The 24,961-nt window shown below is 41.6% G+C and overlaps 1 protein-coding gene across 2 annotated transcripts in view; it reads right to left on the reverse strand.

The window, feature by feature from the left end:
• Positions 1-2,673: 2,673 nt before the first annotated feature.
• Positions 2,674-24,961, reverse strand: part of ACTR6 (actin related protein 6) — a 34,319-nt gene continuing 12,031 nt past the window's right edge. The window contains exons 3-11 of one of the 2 annotated variants that reach the window (XM_082254750.1): positions 24,106-24,174; positions 22,895-23,018; positions 22,674-22,809; positions 22,444-22,500; positions 19,764-19,862; positions 19,605-19,683; positions 11,393-11,564; positions 4,754-4,892; positions 2,674-2,948 (exon numbers count right to left, since the gene is read on the reverse strand). In XM_082254750.1, the coding sequence (XP_082110876.1) occupies positions 2,819-2,948; positions 4,754-4,892; positions 11,393-11,564; positions 19,605-19,683; positions 19,764-19,862; positions 22,444-22,500; positions 22,674-22,809; positions 22,895-23,018; positions 24,106-24,174 (1,005 nt within the window). In that variant the 3' untranslated portion in view covers positions 2,674-2,818. The remainder of the gene's footprint in view (positions 2,949-4,753; positions 4,893-11,392; positions 11,565-19,604; positions 19,684-19,763; positions 19,863-22,443; positions 22,501-22,673; positions 22,810-22,894; positions 23,019-24,105; positions 24,175-24,961) is intronic. The other variant, XM_082254751.1, reaches the window with a different exon arrangement.

Below are 24,961 nucleotides of genomic sequence, written 5' to 3' on the forward strand. Positions count from 1 at the left end.
TCTACTGTGGGGGGGGGGGGGGATAGCACAGAAGCCACCCCTGCCTGCTACTTACCTGTATTTATAATTTTTTTTTGTTAGCCTGTAAAGCATTGCATCCATGATCAGCAGATACTGGGTGTATTGCCACGGTCCTGCAGACTGTGGGCTGTCTACCCATACCTCCGATATGGGCAGGCAGTTACACAATGCCAGGAAGAATCAAACTACCAGAGTGCTCAACAGCACCCTGGTAGTTACTGAGAACTACAAGCAGACAGCTGCAAAGGCTGTCAAGGACTTGTACTTTTCACATTCACAGAACACTGTAAATTAATAATGCGGCCGGGCGGGTGTTTTTTTTTAGCTTGTGACAGCTTGCCTTTAGAACCGGGACTGGGGGTGGGGGGGGGGGGGGTAGGCCAAAAGGCAATACCCATAACTGGACTTTTTTTTTTTCTTGCCACAGCTTCCTGAATTCAGTTTGTGTAGAAGTTTTTTTTTTTTTTTATATACATCATAACTTCCTTTATCAATGCTACATTCACAGCTGTTTTACCATGTGTCCCATGTGTTTCTATGTTGTAATTATATGTACATTTTCTGTGCCTAAATGACATAAAAGTGTAAAATGGAATGTTTAATTAAAAAAAAAAAAAAAAAAATTGCTAATTGTGTTTATTGGAATGTTTATTTCTATTATATTTCTTGATGTGTTACTTGGGTTAGGGGCATATTTAGGAACTAAGTTTCGTCAACCGAAGCACTAGTCCCACATAGGTTTTGATAGAGGTTCCGCTGCACACACTAAAAACAGAATTAAATGTGGGGCATTGCACTACTTCCAAGTCTAGTGCAGATGTAAAATATCCAATACATTCATTTATAATCTGTCTGTATACTCCTGTACTTTCAAAGTCAATGCCACAAGACCATAATGTGTACTGCTAGCAGTGGCATGTAAAATTGGGGCACGGCCAAGTATGCAAGTGAATTCTGTCAATATGATATTTCAAAGTGAATATGTAAGGAAAAAACTACGACGTGCTAAAATGAAACCCATTAAATTAAACCTGCGTGAACTCCGCATGTAAAGGAGTAAAAAAATTGTGATAAATTAATGTGTAACAGCCGCATTCAGAACACAAATATCCTATACAAATACTGTTGCACTGTGTGAATGTTTCAGTGTAAACCAATCTTTAAGCAAATACAACTTTCTACAAAATTAAATCATCAGTCTCCATCACTGGAAGAAAAATAAAAAATAAAATTAACACTGTGTAAACTATAAGTCCATCCGTGCATTGTGTCAAACAAAATGTCTCCGATGCATCTCTTCACCTGCTCACATAGCGTTAACTAAAAAAATAAAATAGATGGGACTGATTATTTAATTTGTAGAAAGTTTTTTGCTTAAAGATTAGTTTACAGTGAAACACAGTGCAACAGTATTTTTACAGGAATATGATATTTCAATTTAACCAGCATTAGGTTTGACTTAATTGGCAGAGATCCAGACATTGGGGTTTATTTACTAAAAGTAGATCATATCTTTGCTTACTGAATGAGACAAAGCCAAGGAATACCCAATCGCATGCAAGGAAAATGATTATCTTGCACATGAGTGGATGATGCTCTACTCCTTTAGTAAATCCAAACCACCAACTCCAAGGAAACTTGTTATAAGAGAAACCGGGAGGCTGCTCTATTGCTAATCTGTCTTTCTGAAAATGCAAGCTACTTGGCTATCATAATTGACTCTTGCTTTACTGCTTTGAATGACTGACCTGCAGCAAGGATATAGTTAGCATTTTTAGACAGTCACCCCCAGTGTGGTGCTCTATCATCTTAAGTGACCGCTATTTAGTTGTAACCAGGAAATCTGGCATTTTTCTTTCCGATCTATTCATTACTGTTCAGAGGAGGAATATAGATACCCTTGTATAAGTGAATTATTTTAAACACGCTTTAGGATAAATGGTTTAGTACCAGTTGCAGGATCCTTTACCTCCTTCATGATAGTTGATTGTTCATTATGCAAAACATAACTAACAGTAAGTGGACAGCCAGTTAAACAAAACTTTGCAGGAGGTAATTTACCCTATGCAAAAGATAAAACCAGACACACATCCAACCTAATGTATTATAGTTTTTATTAAAGGAAAATGAATCCATATGAAATGCACTCACATGGTACAGCAAGTACTGGGCATATGTAGGTTCCTCTCCGCTGTATGGCCTCTTCAGATCCCACACTGTACCCACTCAGTATCCCCTGGAAAGTGAAGCTGCAGATCCCGCACTGGACCAACTCAATATCCCCTGGAAAGTGAAGCGCCCCTCAGGACGAGCGATCTGCTGCACCTCCGGCGTGTCTGCCTAGTGCGCCTGCGCCCGACTCCGCTGTCCCCGCCGTGAATCCCACACATTCGCACAAGGATCTTGGCAGAAGCCGATAACTATGGGGACGGAACAACTCCGACAGATGGTAGTGGAAGATGCAAACTATGGCCCAGCACTGGTTGCTATGACAACATGTTTCGGAAGATGTAGCCTCCCTCTTCAGGTCATAGCTATGTCAGTGCTCCAGAACTAATGTATGTGTGTGTGTATACTTTACCCTACAAGCTGATATCTCTAATAATTATGTCTCCAATCTAAAAAAAAAAAAAAAATGCATACAACTTCAAGACCATTTAAATAAGACTTTTTAATTCATACAAATACAGCAGCACTGGCAGTTATCAAAATCTAATAAATAATGTTCATGAAATGGTTCCTATTTACAGTACTAAAATTGTTTAAAAAAAAAAAACACCTGTACACAAAGAATGAATTAAATATCAAATTTCTCTTCACATATCACATGCCCATTTTCTTCATAGTCCTCTCTTGTCACCACCATGTCTTCAAAATCATCATTTTCTGATATTAACTTTCCACCCTCCCAGGAATAAGTAATAGGGCTGGAGGGAAAAAAAGAAAAGCAGTCATGCTGTATATAAAGAAAGATTCAAAAAGAATTGTGACCTTCAAACTTTTTAAAAGGGTTACCTCAACTTTAAAAAACAAAAAAAAAAAAAAAAAAAATTTGTTTTCCTGTAAAGTGGGCCCATGTTATTAAAAAGCAGTGTGTGCAACCAAAAAATACATTTCTTTCCTGACCCAGAGTGTTTTGGCGAGGGGGCGCCCCCCTGTCAGAATTCAATACTACAGCAGGGAAGATCACTGTACCAACATCAGATTGTTTGTAAAGGAGCTCTGACCTGAGCTGTCTTTTTTTTTTTCGTTCAACATAAAAAAACTAGTCATAATCAAAGTGGCCTTACTTACCTTTCTACAAATCCACATACTGTATTACAATAGAGATGTAACTGATAAAGTCTGGGGTTGCTGGACAAATTCCACCACTACTGTCTCTGAGTAAAATCTGGTACACACAATCAGATTATCAGACGAATATTCGTTCGTTTTTTTTGTTGCATGCTAGTCTCATATCGAAAGTGAAGAGGTTACTCAACATGCGAAAACATTTGTACAACAGAATACAACTTCGGAAGTAAAGTAATGTATTCTTCTGTTTCTGAGCATGCATAGTCTCGGTTACGATTTTTTTCAGATGTAAACACTACTAACTAAAATCGGATGTTGTGTTCACGTATGATAAAAAATTTTTATAGCCTGCACCTTCAGTTTTTGTCATCCAAAAAGTTGGAATTGGCTGTCGAAAGCACTATACTAATGATCAGAAAATCGGCGAATTGTTCATTGTACGAAATTTTACTTCCAGTTTTCTTATGTGTACAGACCTTAGGACATGTGAACACAAGAGAATGTTTTTTTTTTTTTTTTTTTTTATCAAACTCTGCTGCATGGCTGAACTTGGGCTCTGGATCTGACTCTGGCTAAATCGTTTTACTAAATGCCTGCTATATAAAACTGGATGGTTTTACCCAGAGATTAGCTTGGACATCACTACAAGAAATAAGATGCACACAAAATTAGGGTTTATGGGCCCTCTGGATCCAATTTTATTTGTTGGTAAGGATTAACTACTGTATTATTATTATTGGGTATCTCCATGCACCCCAATGTAAGTGGTTTTAATTCTAGGACCGTCATTTCTAATGAACTCTAAATTGATGATCTGTAAGGGCTTTCAAAGTGTTGTCCATGGGTACCTCTGTTTTGCGGTCAGAAACAATTGAGGATTATATTGTCTGTATGCATTAAAATAATGTGTATTTTTTACTGAAAATATATATTTGATAAACAGTAACACAAATTGTGTGTAATATAAATTAAAACTGCAATTGTTTTTGTTACAGGGTCTCTGCTTTTGGAAAATATATATTTTGGAGGGTTTTTATTGCATTATGTAGCAAATGTGCATTTGTACACAAAAAACAAAAAGGGGGGGGGGGGGGGGCTCCAGCAGCAAAAAGAGTTCAAAGGAAACTGGAATAATACTGGCTCTGCATATGTCGATGTACTTTGGCAAACTCTAGTTGAATGGCTGCTTCTGATTTGAATACTTTGAGACACTGTACTGTAACAAGCAAAGCAGAGTTTTCAATCTGCATACTTCCAGGTAAGTGACATAATGCTGAAGAAATTCAGCAAGACAGCACATTTAAGTGGGGAGAGGTGAGCAACAGCTCAAAAAAAAAGGCTGCTTGGTGATGCAGTGTAAAAGCATTTAGAGACACAATGAAGGGATGATCACACATCGACAAACTCAGCGTCCACTACTCCATCACTTAATACTTACTTCTCTGGTAAAATAACAGACACATCGTAGTCTGTAGGAGTGAGCTTTCGCACCTCTAAATACACTCGCTCCTTAAATCCTGGAAAGTGGGAATTTCCTCCAGTAAGGATGATGTTCTTATAAAAATGAGGCTGCATTTCTATAGTGAAAAAGAAATCAAAATGGTTTAAGTAAAACAAAAGTGGATTGCAATAAAAACTGACTTTAAATCCGCTGATCTAATAAAATAAAGGACATTTTTCTACTAAAATCTGATTTCATGGAGTGACACAGACCACTGGGTATACTGTATGCCCTGCCACCTAGGAGACTGGGCAGCAAGCAGCAGAAGGCTCAGCCCCTCCTACAGGGTCTATCCCTGTACACAAGAAGTTTAAATAGGCAGCTGGTAAAGGTGAGTTCTGCTAATCATATGTGCTATAAATAGATTAATTAGGCCTATTGCTTCTTACACAAAAAAAAAACATGAAAGCCTCCATCTGACTACAGTTTAACTAGAATGAGGGCCAGTGTCAGTGACTTGAGATTGACACACTTCTAAAATCATTAAAAATTCATCAACTGGCTCATCTCATCTGCATCCCTATAAACTTGTATGTTAATGCAAAACCTGTTTGAAGCAAACAAAAGCCTGTCAACACAGGCTCCTAAGGTTGCACTATATAAATAATAACAGAAGCATGATAGATTTAATTATCACTATTATAATATCAAAGTAAAAACCAATTAAATTTTACCCACTGTTAAAGTTGCAAATTGTACAATTAAACATTTTACTTTTACTAAATAACATTCTATATATGTAAAGGCTCAAAAAGTACCCCAAAACCCCAATATAATAACCCTCATGCATTAGCCCCCCCCCCCCAACCTTTCTTGGGAAGTCTTGTGCACCAGTAAAGTAATGTGTATAGATGTGCATAAGCTGACATCTGTGAACTCTGTTGGGTACATAATTAAAATATATCCTGTATACACTGCTCAAAAAAATTAAAAGGAACAACAGCCCCAGGAAGAACCCAGAACCCACTGCACCAGCATACGGTCTGCCATTAGGGATCAGAATAAAATCCTTGGACCCACTGTCAGTTAGGGTGCCCTTGTATAAGCTGTAGAGGTCTGTGCGTCCCTCCATGGATATGCCTCTCCAGACCATTAATGACCCACCACCAAACCGGACATGCTGAACGATGTTACAGGCAGCATAATGTTCTCCACGGCTTCTCCAGACCCTTTCACATCTGTCACATGTGCCACCGAAAAGGAGCGAAGATGAACCTGCCTTATCTGTGAAAAGCACAGGGTGCCAGTGGCGGACCTGACAATTCTGGTGTTCAATGACAAATTCCAATCAAGCGTTACAGTTCCGGGCAGTGAGCACAAGGCCTACTAGAGGATTTCGGCCCTCAGGCCACCCTCATGAAGTCTGTTTCTGATTGTTTGGTCAGAGACAGTCACACCCGTAGCCTGCTGAGGATCATTTTGTAGGGCTCTGGCAGTGCTCATCCTGTTCTTCCTTGCACAAAGGAGCAGATACTGGTACTGTTGATAGGTTAAGGCCCTTCTACAGCCCTGTCCAGCTCTCCTAGAATAACTGCCCGCCTCCAGGAATCTCCTCCATGCTCATGAGACTGCTGGGAGACACAGCAAAACTTCTGGCAATGGCATGCATTGATGTGTCATCCTGGAGGAGTTGGACTGCCTGGGCAACCTATTGGGTCCAGGTATCGTATCATGCTACAGGTAGTGACACTGACCCTAGCCAAATGCAAACTAGTGAAAAACAGTCAGAACAGGTGGAAGTAGGGGAAAAATTGGATTTTTGACTTAACGTAAAATCCATTTCTCTGATGTTCATTGACGGACACAGCTCCTCATCTTCTTGACTACGTGGGTTGTACTGCCCCCTACAGGAGTAGGACACTAGGCAGAAAAAAAACTTCACTAGGCCCATGGGGCAGTCCCAGGGGGTATACTCCCACTCTCTGCTATAGGTACTCAGTTTTGTTATAAGCAGTGTCAGAAGAAAAAATTCCAACTCCATGGAGGAGTGGGTGCTGTGTCCATCAATGAACATCAGAGAAATGGATTTTACGGTAAGTCAAAAATCCCGCCTAGCTTACTCCTGTGGATAAGACCAATACCCAGTAGTGAAGATTGTATGAGTGGGCGGCGACTGTCAGAGGACGTAAGAGAAATCCCATTTTCTCTTTCGTTCATTGATGGACACAGCTCCTCATCTTGACTACGAGGGATGTCCCAAAGCAGTGTCAAACATGAAGGGTGGGAACAGCAAAAAAAATAAAATATACTTCCCATAGCAAATCAGGTAACATGGAGCTCAACCATAAAAAAAACTGGAGCTCACTGGAAAAAAAATTAAAAAAACACCCTCAGAGAGGACCAAGTCCTCTAAACAGCAGCCTGCAAAACCTTGCGGCCGAAGGAAACATCCACAGATGCCAACACATCCACCTTGTAAAACTTTGTGAACGTGTGCACAGACGACCAGGCAGCCATCTTGCAAACCTGAATCACTGACGCCTGATGAGGGAAGGCCTAGGAGGCACTACTAAGCGCCCGAGTAGAGTGCGCCTTAACAGGGAAAGGAGGAACCTGACCCTTAGAGAAATATGCCTGAATCACTGTCTGATCCATCTGGAAATGGTCACAGCAGAAGCAGCCAACCGCTTGCGAGATCCTTCCTTCAGAACAAATAGTGAATCTGACTTCCTAAAAGACTACTTAGCTGCCAGGTACACTCTGACTGCAAGGCAATTTCCTTAGGATGCTGAGGCCTGGGACACAGGGAGGGCAACACAATGTCTTCATTCAAATGAAAATCAGAGACGACCTTTGGAAGGAATGACGGACATGGACGAAGAACCACCTTATCCCTGTGAACCACCAGGTGAACGACAAGACAGTGCTGTCAGCTCCGACACCCTGGGCACAGAAGTAATAGCCACCAAAAAGTTCACCTTCTGATAAGATGCAAGCATGGGAACCTCCCAAATATTTTTAAAAGGAGGCTTTCGAAGAACTGACGACATCAAATTGAGATCCCAAGGCGGCACTGGAGGAGCCAAGTGTCGAACTCCCTGGATAAAGGTACGTACCAAGGAATCTGTGGCCAATTGTGGACATTGAAATTAAACCACCAAGGCCGAAACCTGGCCTTTGATGGTACTCAAGTCTAGGTGCTGCTCAACCCCCCGTTGGAGGCAAGCAAAGATCCGAGCCACCGAAAAGGAGTTAGGGTGAACCCTAAGAGACTATGTATACGTCTTCTAAGTGCGATTATAAATCTTTCTAGAGGTAGATTTTCTAGCCTTTAAGAGCGTAGGAATCACTGATTCAGACGAACCTCTATCTTTCAGCACCGGGCTTTCAACTGCCAAGCCGTTAAAACTAGCGACTGTAAAGCAGGATAGTAGACTGGCCCTTGGGACAACAGATCTTCCCGGAGAGGAAATCTCCAAGGAGCATCGGCGACCAGCCGCAGCAAATTGGCGTTCCAAGGGCCATGTAGAGGAGGCCCTGTCCGCTGGTCTGGCAGGACCCGCTCATGACATGCCAGGTCAGGTCCTCTTAGAACCCCCGGTGGAAGCCCTGAAGGGTTTAGAACCCTTATCTTGAGACCCTGACAAACTAAAAGGCCACTTCTGAGCCAAAAAGAAGGGCCCCCATCTGCGATGGGACTCCTTCCCCTTGGAAGCCTGTGGAAGAAGAGTACTTTTTCCTCCTGAGGTCTTTGATGAGGTCATTCAAAGAAGGTCCAAACAGGCGATCTCCCACAAATGGAAGATCGGATAAGGCCATCTTAGAAGCCTGGTCCACAGACCAGCATTTCAGCCTGGTAATATGCTGCAGGACCACTGCGGAGACAGACCATCTAGAAATCAAGGGAGCCACATCCAAAGAAGCATCACAGACAAACTGTAGCCCTTTGACCAACTGATCCGCCAGCTCCGCAGGTCCCAACGTAGAAGTTCTGCCCACTCAGTCATAGCTTGAGACGCCAGGGAAATAGTAAATACTGGCCTAAGTGCCAACCCAGCCACAGTAAACATATGGCGGGTCAAGGTCTCCGACCTCCTATCAGCCGGATCTGTAAAGACTCTTCTACCGGAATTACGGTGGCTTTATTCAACCTGGAAACCGGGGAGTCCACTACAGGAGGAACCGTCCATTTTTTTTAAGAAGTGAATGCTCAAAAAGGGTATCGCATTGCAAAATGCTTAGGGATTGCCAAAGTGTGTTTTGGGCACCCCCACTGTTTTGTGACAATATTGTCAAAAAGGCGGGAAAGGGGAACACCTTCGGCGCCTTGGAGGACCTGTGGGTGCCAAAAGCTACTGCGTTAGTTGCATCCTCCATCTTTAAGGTTTTCCGCATTGATACAATCAGCGCATCCACTAGTGTCTTTTCATGCGTGGCTAGAGAAGCAGAGGAATCATCTTCACTATCTGAGCACTCAGGGTGCGTGAACGCAGACCCAGAAGGGTAACTCGCATCCCCGGTGGCTGAATCAGATTCGGCATCTGATGAGACAGAGGAAGCAGGTGAAGACGGGCGACACTTTTTGCTAGCCCATTTTCCCAGGACCAAATCTACCTTGGACACCAAGGACTCCAGGACCGCAGTCAGTTGTTGGGACCTGGAGGGCCCGGCCCATCTCTGAGAGGGTATCAGGTGGTGAAATATGATCCAGGGACTCCATCAATGGAGAGGGGAACCCACACAAAAAAAGCAGATCGCACTGCAAGGGACACCCCACCGCGCTGGTGGCACCACAAGGCCCAGCACAGAGCACTACCGCTGCTACAACAGAAAGAGGGAGAGAGAACCCCACAAAAAAATAAACTCACCACCACCGATCAGGCACTTACAGAACCGAACTGCACACCATGCGGCGATCAGCAAGCAAAATATCCAGGGATTAGCACTAGATGTTGAGGAGGGGCTCCCACCGCCGAATCACCACCCATCCGGCTTCAAAAATGTGTCTGCTGTGATTTTCAATAGAAAACCACAAGTAAATGGCCACCGAGGCTACACAAACATGGCCGCCGATCTGTAGTATAAAAAGCTACAAGAAAATGACGGCTCCTGGGGGGGGGCTCGAAAACAATCCCAACAGGAAGGGGGATCCTGGCAGGGGCCCACACCAGGCCCAGCCTCCTCCCAAAGGTTGATTGTCTGGTTGCCAGCGGCACGCCCCCACCCACCCCCGTTGCCAGTTCAACACCCCATACCGACCTATAACGGTAGGTCCAACCCATGGGGGGGGAGTGCTGTCTCAGAAGAAAGGGGGCCCGACTGGCCCAGAGGGGGTGACAGATACTAGCCAAACCAGAAACAGGGAGGGTACCACTCTGGACAGACCACCGCTTCATCGTAATGCGGGTGCTGTCGACCAGGAGTAACGCTGCGACTCAGACCGGAACCAGGTCATATGCATCCTCGCGAGATGTTTAACCAGCAGGCCAGCCCCTGTCCAGTGGGGCTATGTTGCGGCCAACCTAGCGCGGAGATGCGGTCTGCACGCGCTCGCTGGCCAGACTGGGGGGACGCTCTAGATCTAGATTATCCAATCCATCACCCAGTCTGGCAATTGATTGTAGATTCTCATTAGGGACAAAATAATAAAAAGGGAGAAAAAAAACTCAGTTTAAAAAAAAAAAAAATCGCCAGGACCAGAGATCCCAGCAAGGAACTAGGTCCTTACTCCTGACTAGGCAAAAAAAAACTGAGTACCTATAGTAAAGAGTGGGAGTATACCCACTGGGACTGCCCCGTAGACACATTTGAGCTATTTTCAGCCTAGTGTCCTACTCCTGTAGGGGGCAGCATAACCCACGTAGTCAAGATGAGGAACTGGTCTGTCAATGAAAGAAAGAGAAAAAAATATTAGTGGCCTTAACTTGTAAAACCATTCCGGTTTTGGAGCTCGTCTCATTGTTGCCCATGCAGTGCACCTGTTAATTTCATTAACACCAAAGCAGCTGAAACTGATCAACAACCCCCTCTGCTCCTTAACTTACCAGATCAATATCCCAGGAGTTTACTTGACTTGATGCTATACTCTGATTAAATAGTGTTCCCTTAATTTTTTTGAGCAGTGTATATCATTATATACAGCAGGAGTCTCTAAACTATGGCCCTCCAGTTGTTCAGGAACTACAATTCCCATCATGTCTGTGAATGTCAGAGTTTTACAAAGCCTCAGCTGGAGGGCCGTAGTTTGGAGATCCCTGATATACAGGATTAAAATGTATAAATCCACGTAAATGTATGTGCAGAGTAAGCCTCATTCAGAAAAAGTAACCCAAAGAGTGACCACATACATCCAGTAATACGCATCATACAAATTGCAATAAAAGGGTTCTTATCAGTCCTCAGCAGCAATGGATCAAAACTTAGAACTCAAACAATTTTGCTGGTTTTGCTCAACCATGCCAGTTGTCTTGGAAGAGCTTACTTTTTTTTTTTTTTTTAGCACACTGATATGTTCTAATTAGTAATTAACAGCATGGTAGATCTATATTCTATGTTAACTACCTAGAAGGAAAAAGGGTGCCTGTTCTTCCAATTAGTTTCATAATGGAGACAGACAGACATTAAATGCACACTAACCTTCAGGAAGATTGTTAATGGAATGCACAATGGCTTCTGGAATACCCATTTCTTGAATTCCTATATCAGATGGATGAAAAAGTATCTCTGGTACTGCAAATCGTTCATTAGTTAGACGAAGTATCTGCTCCCCAGCTGTTGGCTTTCCACTGAACTCCATCTCCTCCCTTGGCTGTTAAAAGATCACAGCACTTAGTAAATGTCTTGCTATGATTTCAAAGCAAGCAGATCAAAACACCTATAGTCCCCAAATGTACAGAAGATCAACCTGCAATCAGATGAAGACTGGTAGAAAATGTTTATTTTAAAGGAATTATAATGAAAGTTGTTACTGAGAAGCTGATGTCTGAAGACCTAATGAGGCAAGATAATACTTGACAAAGGAGACGGGGCCTTTAACCTTCCCAGCGGTATTCCCGAGCGTAGCTCGGGGTTAAATTTCAGAGCCAAAAGCGGTAACCCCGAGCCACACTCGGGGTACCGCTAGGAAGATCGCCGGATCCTGGTAGGGGGGTTACTTACCTTGTCACCGGGATCCAGCGATGTATCTCGGCGGCGGATCTTCCTCCCGATCCTCTCCGTGCCCCGGCTTCCGTTTCCTGCGATGTGACGTTCGCAGGGGGGTGGAACCGGCGGCAAATTCAAATGTAAAAACACACCAAACACACTGATACAATTCAAAATAAAAAAAAAATCACATTTGTTTGCCCCCCCCAATGCCCTTTCCTGCAGTTTTAATGTACATTTATATATATATATATATATATATATATATATATTACACACACACACACACAATATATATGTGTATGTATACATACATACTTTAAACTTTAATTTATAGTTTTTTTTTACATTAGAATTTATGATTTTGTGTTTCAAACTTTATCATACCTGAGATGTTATAAAGAAGAACGCACAGTAAAAAAAAATCATGTGTAAATAGTTGGTTTGGGCTGCTCATTCTTAAAGCGGAGTTCCACCCTGGGAAAGTTTTTTTTAATAAAAATACCCCCGGGACAGTCAGGGCTAGTGCATTCCACAATGGCTAGCCTCTGATCTGTCCCGGGTTGCACTTACCTTTTAGAAGAAATACTTACCTTGAAAAAGTATTGTCCAGCGCTGCCATCTCAGGTGTGGGCAGCTTGAAGCCAGCGCGATCCTCTTCTTTGTCCTCTTCCGTCTTCTTCGGTCCCACGATGCACTGCACCGGCCCCGCCGTCACTTCCGGTGCCGCAGCGTCATCGCTGCACAGCTTCTGGGCATGCCCAGAAGCTGTTTAGCAAGGTATGACGGCGCCTGCACCGGAACTGACGTCGGGGCCGGTGCAGGTGCATTGATTCCTGGGAGCGATGACGTTCAGCTCCCAGGAATCATTGCAAGCCAGGAAGTGACGAATCGCCGTGGCCGCCGAGGGGAGGAAGAGGAAGTAAGGTAAGTGTATTATCTTCTAAACATGGTAAGTAAAAAAATAAAAAAAATTGCGATTATCCATTTGTTTTTCAGGTGACCCGGAGCAAGAAGATGGAGGTAAGTATAATTTTAGGGTGGAACTCCGCTTTAAGAATTACATGCAAAATAATGGTACTACCGCTTTCAGCACCTAAAATCTGAAAGAATCATACAGCCAGGGAGGTTAAAACACCCTCGTAGCTTGCTGCTGTGTTCCTGAGAGACGCTGGTACCATATCCTACTTCCCTGGTAGCTCTGGCGACCCGTGCATGACAGCTGGTTCTGCCGGCCAGACGGCTGCACTGACCACAGCGCTTTCACTCAGAGCAGCACCTTGGTTACTTAGATGTAAGTGTTTACTATTGTTTTTAATAATGATTTTATGCTCCTATTGATGTTTGCGCTGCAGCTACCTTTCTGCCTCCTAATGAGACAAGAGGACCAAGATTATGCTGCTAAATAGTTACTGAAATAAGATGGATGACACAACAGCCAAGCAACCTGCATCATATGAAGTCAGCAAGGATTGCTCCAATGTTTGTCTCATGAAGATTTTCCATCAAAGTAATTCTCAGGAATTATAGACTACTGTATGAAATAAAACTATATTAGACTAATTTAACATGCCTAATCTTTACAGAAGACTATTAACCAGTTTCTTTTTTAAAAAGGTGACTGTTCTCATTGGAGCTGATGTTTAAATAAAACGCAACAGAAAGTAAAAATGCATCAACTCCTTTATCCTGTATTGTTGGTAGTGTTAGTTCACTGAACAACAGAACCAATAAGTCAATATAAACAGTCTATAACCCTTCATTGGTTGAATGCCGCAAAAAGTCACTTATCCCCACCTTTTGGGGCAAAGAACCCCCACAGTGCCCAATTAGAAGCCCAATGGCTTTGTAAGGTTGATGATATATGCCTCTTGGAAGAGTTTACACATATTGCTAGTTCAGTCACTCATCATATCAAGATATGGGCCTGCCATTTGCTGTCCCTTGAACCTCAGCGTCAGTTTGTCAGTTTTACTTCTGAAACTTTGCAAATATATAACTAGTGTGGGAATCATTCCCATTTAATAAACGTGCAGCAACAGCCCTGAAGAAAGAAGAGCCCTTTTCTCCCGAAAAGCGTTGGCTGGATATACTTGTCGCTATCCTCAATACACACCTCTTAGTTTACCACTGAACTTGCATTCTTTTGGACATCGGGTGCACCTTTTTTTTTCCTATACTTTCCTATCATTCCAAGTCTACATGTGGAAATACCCTTACAGCTGTACCAGCAGCCCAAGCCTTAAGACGGTTCACCGCCACTATAACCATTGGGAACAACCTACTGGACCTACACACCTCACAATAACCCACCCATGACCAGTGACTGATCCGGTCAGTCCAGCGCAGTCTTCAGAACACAAAAGATAATTGTTATATGAAGATGACTTCAGGTTACCATGACTAAGTCATAAAATACAGTTCGGTCCATATATATTTGGACACAGGCACAATTTTAGATTTTACCAAAACATATTCAAGCTGAAGTTATATATGGGCTGAAAGTGTACACTCTCAGGTTTAATTTGAGGGTATGTACATCCAAATTGGAGGAAGGGTTTAGGAATTACAACTCTTAAGAATAGCCATCCCCTTTTTAAAAAGGGACTAAAATTAATTGGACAATTGAATCAAAAGCGGTTTTATGGCCAGGTGTGGGCTACTCCGTTATTTCTTCATCAATTAAAGCGGTAGTATCCCGCTTTCTGACACTTTTACCTACAGGTAAGCCTATAATAAGGCTTACCTGTAGGTACAAATAATATCTCCTAAACCGGCACGGTTTAGGAGATATTTACAGTGCATGCAGCCGCTCTCGCGTGCAGCGCATGCGCTCTGAAGGTCCGGGGGGACCTTCAATTAATTTGCCGGGAGCTTGCCGGAAAATCACTCCCGCGCGCATGCGCGGGAGTGACGTCATCGCGGCGCCGGCCAATCATCGCGCCGGAGCCGTTTTTTCCGGCCAATCACCGCGCTGGAGCCGCCGAACCCGGAAGAGACGGCGAGGGATCATGGCAGCACCCGCAGCGATGTCCGGGGGTCCGTGTGGGGGCTTCGTTCTAAGGTAAGTTACACATAATGGGCTAGTATGCGATGCATACTAGCCCATTATGCCTTTGTCTTGCAGGTTTTTTTTTTTTGTTTTTTTTTTCCCTAGGGTTTACAACCGCTTTAAGCAGGTAAAAGGTCTGGAGTTTATTCTAAGTGTGGTATTTGTATTTTAAATCTATTGCTTTGAAACCTACATCATGCGTTCAAAAGAGCTGTCCATGCAAGTGAAACTCGCCATTGTAAGGCTTAAAAAATTAAACAAATCTATCAGAGAGATAGCAGCAACATTAGGAGTGGCCAAATCAACAGTTTGGCACATTCTGAGGAAAGAAGAACGCACTGGTGAGCTCAGCAACATAAAAAGGCCTGAGCGTCCACAGAAGACAACAGTGGTGGATGATCACAGGATCTTCTCTATGGTAAAGAAAAACCCATTCATAACATCCAGACAAGTGAGAGACACTCTCCATGAGGTGGGCATATTATTGTCAAAGTCTACAATCAAGAGAAGACTTCACGAGAGCAAATACAGAGGGTTAATCAAAAGGTGCAAACCATTCATAAGCCTAAAGAATAAAAAAAGCCAGATTAGACTTTGCCAAACTAGGATTATTCTTTACCACAATGACAGGAAGGAAAAAAAAAGTGTGGAGAAGGCTTGGAACAGCTCATGATCCAAAGCACACAACGTCTTCTGTAAAACATGGTGGAGGCAGTGTGATGGCATGGGCATGCATGGCTTCCAGTGGCACTGGGTGATTGGTGTTTATTGATGATGTGACAGAAGCAGCCGGATGAATTCTGCAGTGTTTACAGATATACTGTCAGCTTAGATTCAGCCAAATGCAGAAAAGTTGATTGGAGGGCGCTTCACAGTACAGATGGACAATGATCCAAAACACACTGCAAAAGCAACCCAGAAGCTTTTGAAGGAAAAGAAGTGAAATATTCTGCAATGGCCAAGTCATTCACCTGATCTCAACCAAATTAAGCATGCATTTCACTCGCTGAAGGCAAAACTAAAAAGGCAGAAAGTCCAACCAACAAAACAAATAAAGACAGCTGCAGTTAGAGCCTGGCAAAGCATCAGAAAGGAGGAAACCCAGTCTTTGATATAATGTCCATGGGTTCCAGACTTCAGGCAGTCATTGCCAGTAAAGGATTCTCAACAAAATATTAAAAATAAACATTTTATTTATGAATATATTCATTTGTCCAATTTCATTTGAGCCCCTGAAAATGGGGGGGCTGTGTATAAAAATGGTTGCACTTCCTAAAATTTGTACTTGATACTTATGTTCAACCCCTTGAATTAAAGCTGAAAGTCTGCACTTCAAATTAATTTTAATTGTTTAGTTTTAATTTTATATTAGTGACATAGAGAGCCAAAAGTATGAAAATTGTGCCCGTGTCCAAATATATATGGACCTAACTGTAGATATGCCATACCCTTATCATTGTATATCACGGTTGGGACATAACCGCTTGCCATAAATTCCCCTTCCCTTCATCCTTCTCACCTCTTGTATTTTTCTCCCTTATTCTTTCTTCTCCATTTTTGCCACTATTTTTCACCCTCAATCTCGCTTTTTTTATAACATGGGTTCTGAGTGAATATTTAGGTTTATATAGTAGATTAGAGATCTTGGCCAGTTTCTCGCACCTTGTTGACATAGGCTACATGTCGTGCATTTTGCTTATTAAAGCGATTGTAAAGTCTTGTTTTTTTTTTTTTTATTAACAACAAACATGTTATACTTACCTGCTCTGTGCAGTTGGATTTGCACAGAGCAGCCTGGATCCTCCTCTTCACGGGTCCCTCGTTGCTGCTCCTGGCCCCTCTCTCCTATTGAGTGCCCCCACAGCAAGCAGCTTGCTATGGGGGCACCCGAGCCAAGCTGCAGCTCTGTGTGTCTATTCAGACACGAAGCTGCCATTCGGCTTGCCCCCTCTCCCGATTGGCTAACTGGCTTTGACAGCTGCAGGAGCCAATGGCGCTGCCGCTATGTCTCATCCAATAAGGAAGTCCCAGATGGCCGAGGGACTCGTGGACATCGCTGGAGAGAGATGGGGCTCAGTTAAATATTAGGGGGTGCTAGGGAGGCTGCCACACCCAGAAGGCTTTTTATCTTAAAGCATAGAATGCATTAAACATAAATAACCTTCTGACTTTACAACTCCTTTAAGACCCTGTGTATTACCTGCTGTACTATGTGTGACCGGATGAGACCCTGTCACAGTGAAAATGGTTGTTAAAAGGACACAGTGTGTACATTGACTCTGTGCAGGACTACAGAGTGTAGCTGTGGAGTGGAGAAAACTGCTTTTGCAGCTTTCTTCAGGTTTTGGTATACTTGGGTGGGGCTCTGTAGTTGGGAGATTCCATAGTGTCTTGGGTGGAACAGAATCTCCAACCCCGGGTCCAGGGTTTGTGGATGGCCAGCAGGGTGTGTGCTCAGGTGCACATTGGCCTTATAATGGAGGTTTAGGAATACCTCAGGGCTACCAGTTGGAGACTGCTCCACCCAACAGACAGGAGGTCTGTGCATGGGTCAGACTCCAATCCTCTCCAGTGGTCAGAGGCTTCAGGTGGCAGCCAGAGTGTGTGTATCTGCAAGAGGCAGAAAATGGCCTGAGGACTAAGGCCAGAGTGGAGCTGTGGACGTTAGAGTAAAGCAGTCTGCACAAAAGCACCTATGGTCCGGGTGACCAGCATAAAGAGCCAGGTGGGCTAGCATTTTCTGTTTGTGTATTTACTGGAGAAGAACCCTTGCGTAGGAAACCTAAGTTATAGACTTTTTATTTGCCTTTTAATAAAAATGGGCTACCAGGCCCATAAAACATAGTTCCTGACTACCGTGAGTCACTTACAAATGCATCTACCACTAGAGCTCATGGTCCCTCATGTTACATCTGTTAGTACATGTTCACTCAGTTTTCTGTATGTATAATGCCTTCTTAGAAATATGCAATAAAAACGTATAAAAAACAATTCTATATTGTTGTGGCTATATACTGAATAGTGTAGGAGACCATGAATTTCAGCCTGAAAAATAGAGCGCTTAAACTGCTTTTATTGTCTTTCTTTAATACCAACAAAAGTTAAGTAAGAAACGGAAATAAGTGAACATATACAAACTTGTATTTGATCTGTTCATTTTATCTGGAGGACCCAATGAAGTAGGTTTATATTAACCGCGAAACCTGTATACACAAAGCAGCAGCTTGCTGTCAATTACCAGGATGCAGGTTTTACTGCCTATTACTGACAATAATATTACTGCCAAGTGTCAATATACAGCACAAACTGCTATTCTACACAGGAGAAGCAACAGACCAACTGGGATGCTAATAAAATAGCACATTCAACAAAGATTTAATTATTTAATTAATACACCTAAAAGCTAAAATGTGACTAACCCAAAAATCTTAATTCAAATTCTCTGCCCCCCTCTTTTTAGTTTTTGTCTTTTTTTTTCCAATATTACCAGTGACCTATCTAATAAGAATTTAGACAACTATATACTGTAATTTTAAACATGCTAAATGACAGCAAATGCACACAGGCATCTGAAAGTCAATGAGCTGCATTTCCCTGCATTTGCTAAAGGGGACAGGGAATTAATACATTAGCTATCCTTTAAGCAGAGTTCACATAGGCTTCAGCTTCTAGAAGTGTAGTGTGAACAGCAAGCTTTTACAGTGCAATTACTGAGTTTTCAACAAGCTTAGGTGTGCTGTCACTTTACACAAGCTGCTAGCAGGCTTCAGCACTACCTGAAGCTTGTTAGCAGCTATTTTAGAGTGAAAGTTACTACTCAGTACTGCCCACCTAAATGTGACATGCCTCTTTATTTTTGCACTGCATGCCCTAGTTTATGTGGCCAGCAGATAAACCCACAGCTCAACCACTTGCTTTTACTGCCCCCTGTGCGAACAAGCCCTAAAGGCTTCTAGAAAGCTACTTGAAGTTTGCTCTTCACACTACTCTTCACATGGACTTCAGCTTGTATAAAAGCAGCATGAACAGCAAGCTTCTATGAAAAAAAAAACATTCAGCAAACTCTTGCAAAGCTTTGGAGAAGCTTTAAGCAGCTCTCTCTAAACCTTTAAAGTGCCCAGCTTCTGTTTGGAAATGTTATGCACAGATTATAATGGGAACGCTGACTGTCACTTTAAACAAGTTGCTAGCAGGCTTTCCACAAGCTTCAAGTCATGCTGAAGCCTGCTAGCAGCTTGTTTAAAGTGGCAATCATCACTATTAGGATCTGTGTTCAACATTTACAAACTAGAGCTGAATGGTACTTTAAAAGCTTCAATAAAGCTTGCTAAAAGCTCTAAAATGTCTTTATAAAGGCTTGCTTTTCACACTGCTCTAAGCAGCTAAAGTCTGCGTGAAACAGGGCTTATACAATTTGAAACATGACTGATAGTAATAGGAAACCATAGTGATGGGTCTCATGATTGGCAGTGGTTTATAGAAAAGCATGTTCCTGTTGCCCAAAGAAAACAACCTCTCATACTGTACTAGAATCATGAAATTGAGATGGATTGTTGCCCACAATGGCCAGGTGAAGCTCACCCCTTGGTTTTTGTAAAATTCCTACTGTGTTTTAAGGGTTCCACACTTAGGGGTGGTGTAACAACAACATACCTTAATATACCCTTTCTTGATTGTGCTGAAATCTGGAAGTACATAATCCACCATCAAATAATTATCTTCCCCTTTCAATCTGTAAAAAAATATATATATATTTTGTCAGTTCTGTCATTCTCAGCAGACATAATGCAATCTTTTTCTCAGGATACATACTTTGCAGCCTCCATGTCTTTATAGAAATCAGCAGCCACGTAACAGACATCTTCTTTCACTTGATTAATAACATGTGTCTCATCCATTACATGTAACTGTCTGCAGAAATAAACATTAACAACAAATTAGTAGCACAATATTTTCGTACCACCAAGGTTTGCATGCAAATCTTTACAAGCTATGGGATCGAGGGGAAGTATTGGTGGGTCATGTTTGTCCTCAATTATAAAATAATCATAACTAACCAATACAAGTTATCTAGTTTTAGATCCATCTGGTAGATTTTTTTTTATAATAAAGACCGTCAATAAGCTTATTTACTTTCTTTGGGGGGGGGGGGGGGGGGTAGCACAGCCCCAGCCCTAGCCCTCAATGCTCGTCATTCGCCTAGACGAGTGACAGGCAGTGTTCACTAAGCCTCCTGAGACATGCACGTCACATATCTCAGGAGGCCTTTAGTCATTCGCTCAGAAGTAGAGCTAGCGACAGGTCATTGCAGGGTCTCACCAGCTGAACCTAGAAGAGCCAGTGGGTCTTTCAATGACGTCGCAAGTAAGAAGGCAGCGCGGCACCCAGCAGTATCTGCTGACTGAAGGATTTCTGCAGGGCAATGTTGCATCCGGTGGCTGAGTGAGTATCCCAACTGTGCCTAAAATACCAGGTGGTAAAAGGGGGCAGAGAAAAAGAAAGGGGGGGGTCTGGTGCACTGAAGGCTAATTGTTTACCCATTATAAGAACAAAATCATTGAGGCTGCATAAAAGATGCACCAATGACACCGGTGTCACAAAACACAATGGGTTCTAACCGAGAAACACAGAAACTGCTTGCCCTACAATCTGAAATTCTAAAGGACCCCTCTGAACAAAGCAGGCAGGAGGGGAGGGGGGGGGGGGGGAGGAATTATGGAATTCTTTGATTTATGCAAATTTTACGTTGATGTATTGCGTTCTTTACATGGTTGTTTTTAACAGAGCAACTAAGAATAGTCTGGTAAACATGCAAAAGTAGCCTTGGGCTTTACCTGCTTGCTATGAAAGTATTGCATAATTATATATATATATATATATATATATATATATATATATATATATATATATATATATATATATATATATATATATATATATATATATATATATATATATATATATATTATTATTATTATACAGGATTTATATAGAGCCGACAGTTTGCGCAGCGCTTTACAATGTGAGGGAAGACAATACAGTTACAATACAGTTCAAAACAGGAGGAACTAGAGGGCCCTGCTCGTTAGAGCTTACAATCTAGAAGAGAGCTTACAATCTAGAGATTATATATATATATATATATATATATATATATATATATATATATAAAATTTATTTTTTTAAACATGCCCAGGTTTGTGATACTGAAGCAAAAAAGGCCTCATGCAGAAATAGAAAAGTATATTGTCTGTAGCAAGTAATCGGTTTTTGGTAGTGATCCCAAAACATAAAAGCATTTGGTTTCTATAGGCAATATCAGCTTGTAGGTTTCTTTAACCACTTCAGCTCGTGGAGGTTTAAACTCCTTCCTGACCAGGCCATTTTTTTTGCGATACTGCACTGTGTTGATTGAACTGAAAATTGCACGGTCGTGTGACACTGTGCCCAAATAATATTGATGTCCTTTTTTCCCCACAAATAGAGTTTTTTTTTTGGTCGTATTTGATCATCTCTGCAATTTTTATTTTTTTGTGCTGTAAACAAAATAAAAAATTTAAAAAAACGACAATTTAAAAAAAAAAAAAAAAACACAGTATTTACTTTCTGCTATAAAACATATCCAATTAAAAAAAAGGTAAAAAATCAAAAATCAAATTTCTTCATCAATTTAGGCCAATATGCATTCTGCTTTTTTGGTAAAAAAAAAAAAAATCCCTATAAGTGTGTATTGATTGGTTTGCACACAAGTTATAGCATCTACAAACTATGGGAAAATTTTATAGACTTTTTTTTTTTTTTGTATCTAGTAATGGCAGCAATCAGCAATTTTTAGCCAGACTGCAACATTGTGGCGAACAAATCTGACACTAAGTGACATTTTTTGGGGTCTAATGACACCAATACAGTGATCAGTGCTTAAAAAAATGCACTATCACTGTACAAATAACACTGGCAGGGAAGGGGGTTAACATTAGGGGCAATTAAAGGGTTAAATGTGTTCCCTGGGAGTGATTACTAACTGTGTGGGGGATGGTTGCACTGTAGGCAGACAGCAATCCGTGTTCCTGCTTAGCAGAAACACAAGATCTCCATCTTCCTTACTAGCAAAACAGTGATCTGCCTTGTTTACATAGGAAGACTGCTGTTCTGCCTCTCTTCAAACGATCGCTGGGTTTCTGCCAGCTCCAATCACAGAGGAAGCGGAGCTCCGACGGCATGCGCGCCCCAAAAGCCCTTGAACAAAATCACATACAGGTACGTGATTTTGTGCTTAAGGGCCGCCTTGGCGCAGTAAATGTACATGGGGCGGTCCTTAAGCAGTTAAGCAATACTTCAAGTGTTCTCTTCCTCTAATATTTATACCAGAAGCAGTAGTGGACAAGCAATACAGAGGATGGAGGGCTACAAGAAGACAATTTTGTTATGGCAAAAAAAAGGTGTGCAGAGAAACACAAAACATATGCAAGATATTTATTTTCAGTGTATTTACCTGTATGAGATGGTCTCCTTTAGATGGTTTGTTAACACCTTACCACCAACATTGATTCTAAAAAATAAAAGTGGAAAAAAAAGCTAATGAATGCTGACCTACTGCTTCCAAACTGTGATGCTTAATCCAATATAGAAATGTATGTGCAATGTACAATGCAATACAATGCATGACTTGTACAGCAACAGTCGCAAGATGCATTTATTTCCAAATGGATTCCAACAACCCACCTTATTATTCCTTCTTGTTTCTTCTTGCTTCGGCAGTACGGTACAATGTGTGTGAATGAATAGCCGGTGTCCACAATGATGCAACATAATTCTGATGGGTTGTCATGGAAGTATCTGTGTGCACTGAGAGCCCCAGCTTCAATAGAAATCAAAACATCATAAAAATACTGCACCTTGTGTAAAGCAAAGTAGAGGAAGACTTCATTTGAGAAGATACTCACGGTTCACTCTTAAAGCTGCTTGGAACTGATATTCTTCAAACAAAATTTCATTCATTGACTCTTGAATTGAACTGAAGTTAAAATATGGCTCTGTGATGATGATGCTTGTGTCTCCAAAATCTACCTTTTCAGGACAACATTAATCATTAATTAACAAATTAACTAACTTAATTAACAAATTCATTAGTAATTAATTAATTAACAAACAGTTAATCGTTACTAAATAAAAAAAACAAGAAAAGAACTCTAATGCCTCGTTTCCACAAATGGCGCTTTTCCACTGCATGGAACCGTACCGGTGCTTTTCCACTGCTGGTACAGCATGGTATAGGGTCGGAACGGTTCGGTACGGTACGGTATACGTTTGCTTTTCCACTGCATGGAACCGAACGGTATGGTACGGCTCTGAAAAAACAGTACCTACTTGATTGTGGTTCCAACAGGTACCAAACTGGTACCATATCCCACAATCCTTTGCATGCAGTCACTACTAGCCACTGATTGGTCAGAGAATCCCACCCACCCCGTTGTTATCCCACCCACTTAACTTTAGTACTACTTTAGTGGAAAAGAAAACCTATACCGTACCGTACCGAACCGTTCCGACACTATACCATGCCGTACCAGCAGTGGAAAAGCAAACCGGGCCAAGCAGGGCCGAGTAGAGCCGAGCCGGTACTTGCAGTGGAAAAGTGCCATTAGTGGTACGGTTCGGTTCAGTACGGTACGGTTCGGAACGGTACACATTGCGTTTCCACTGCCAATAGTACCTTTTCATGATAGGCGTGGTGTAGCAGGAAAGCTGTGATAGAAGATTCTCTGTCAACCAATCAATTTCTGCAGAGTGTAGCTCCACCCTGTTGGTATGGTACTAATGTGCTTGGTACCCCAACGAAAGGGTACCAAAAAAGTGGTACGGTACGGTTCGGAATTAGGGTACCATTCATAATGGAAACGGCATAAATAGCGTACCGTACCGAACCGAACCGTACCAGAAAGCTCAGTGGAAACGAGCTATAATAAAGACTAGATCCCAATAAGACATTCAAAACAGATAACCAGCACTGCTTACAGGAAGCCATTAGGTTGTGTCACAGCTACAATAACATATACTAACAAAACATGCTCTGTGGTCAAAATAGAGCTCTTCATCATTCCATGGATACATTTTGTTTAAATGCCCCATAGGATTTGTATAAAAGGTAACTTACCTGGAACATTTCCTTTCCAAAAAGATAATCCCATACTTGTCTTTGGACATCCCAGTTCACTAAATAACCCTGTTATCAGAAATAACAATTTTGTTTATGACTGAAGCATACAGAACACTTTTTTCACAAGTTCAACAGTATATAGTACATATAAATGAACCACCTACCATCAACTGTTTTATTCAAAGAAACTCTATATGTGGCATTTAATTTCATCAAAGATCCAGATTTATAAATACATTCGATTACAGTAATTATGTAACTTAAAATCAATTTTGTAATGCAATTGGAGTTCCCCTTCAACTAGACAATGTTTTTTTTTCCCTTAGAAGAGCGACGGCAAAAAAAAAAAAAGACACAATAGTTAAATATATATATATATATATATATATATATATATACACATATACATACACACATATATTATATATATATATATATATACATATACACATACATACATACATACATATACACACACACTTTTTTTTTTTACTTTTTTTGTCCGAGCATTGATCTACGTTTGTCCCAAGCATGTTTAAATCCAATAGGCTCCATTCACACCTGAGTGTAGCGATTTACTGGCATTTGTTGGGCATTCTTTAAAAGCGTTTTTGCAGCTTTTTACCAGCATTTTTAAGGCATTTTAGAAGTGTATTACAAGCATTTTACAGCATCAGGCATTTTTGTTTAGCCAATAGAAAGCACTATGTGGAGGAGAGGGAATAAGGGGTGGGGAGCTGCTGTTTGAGCAGAAAATGTTCATATAAACGCTCATAAAACGCTCAAGTCAGCCTTTTCTATTGAAGTCTATGGGGCCAAAAATGCTTGTAATCTGCCAAAAAGAAGCTCATGT

Source organism: Pelophylax lessonae, assembly GCF_965119305.1.
Source record: "Pelophylax lessonae genome assembly, chromosome: 4".
NCBI lineage: Eukaryota > Metazoa > Chordata > Amphibia > Anura > Ranidae > Pelophylax > Pelophylax lessonae.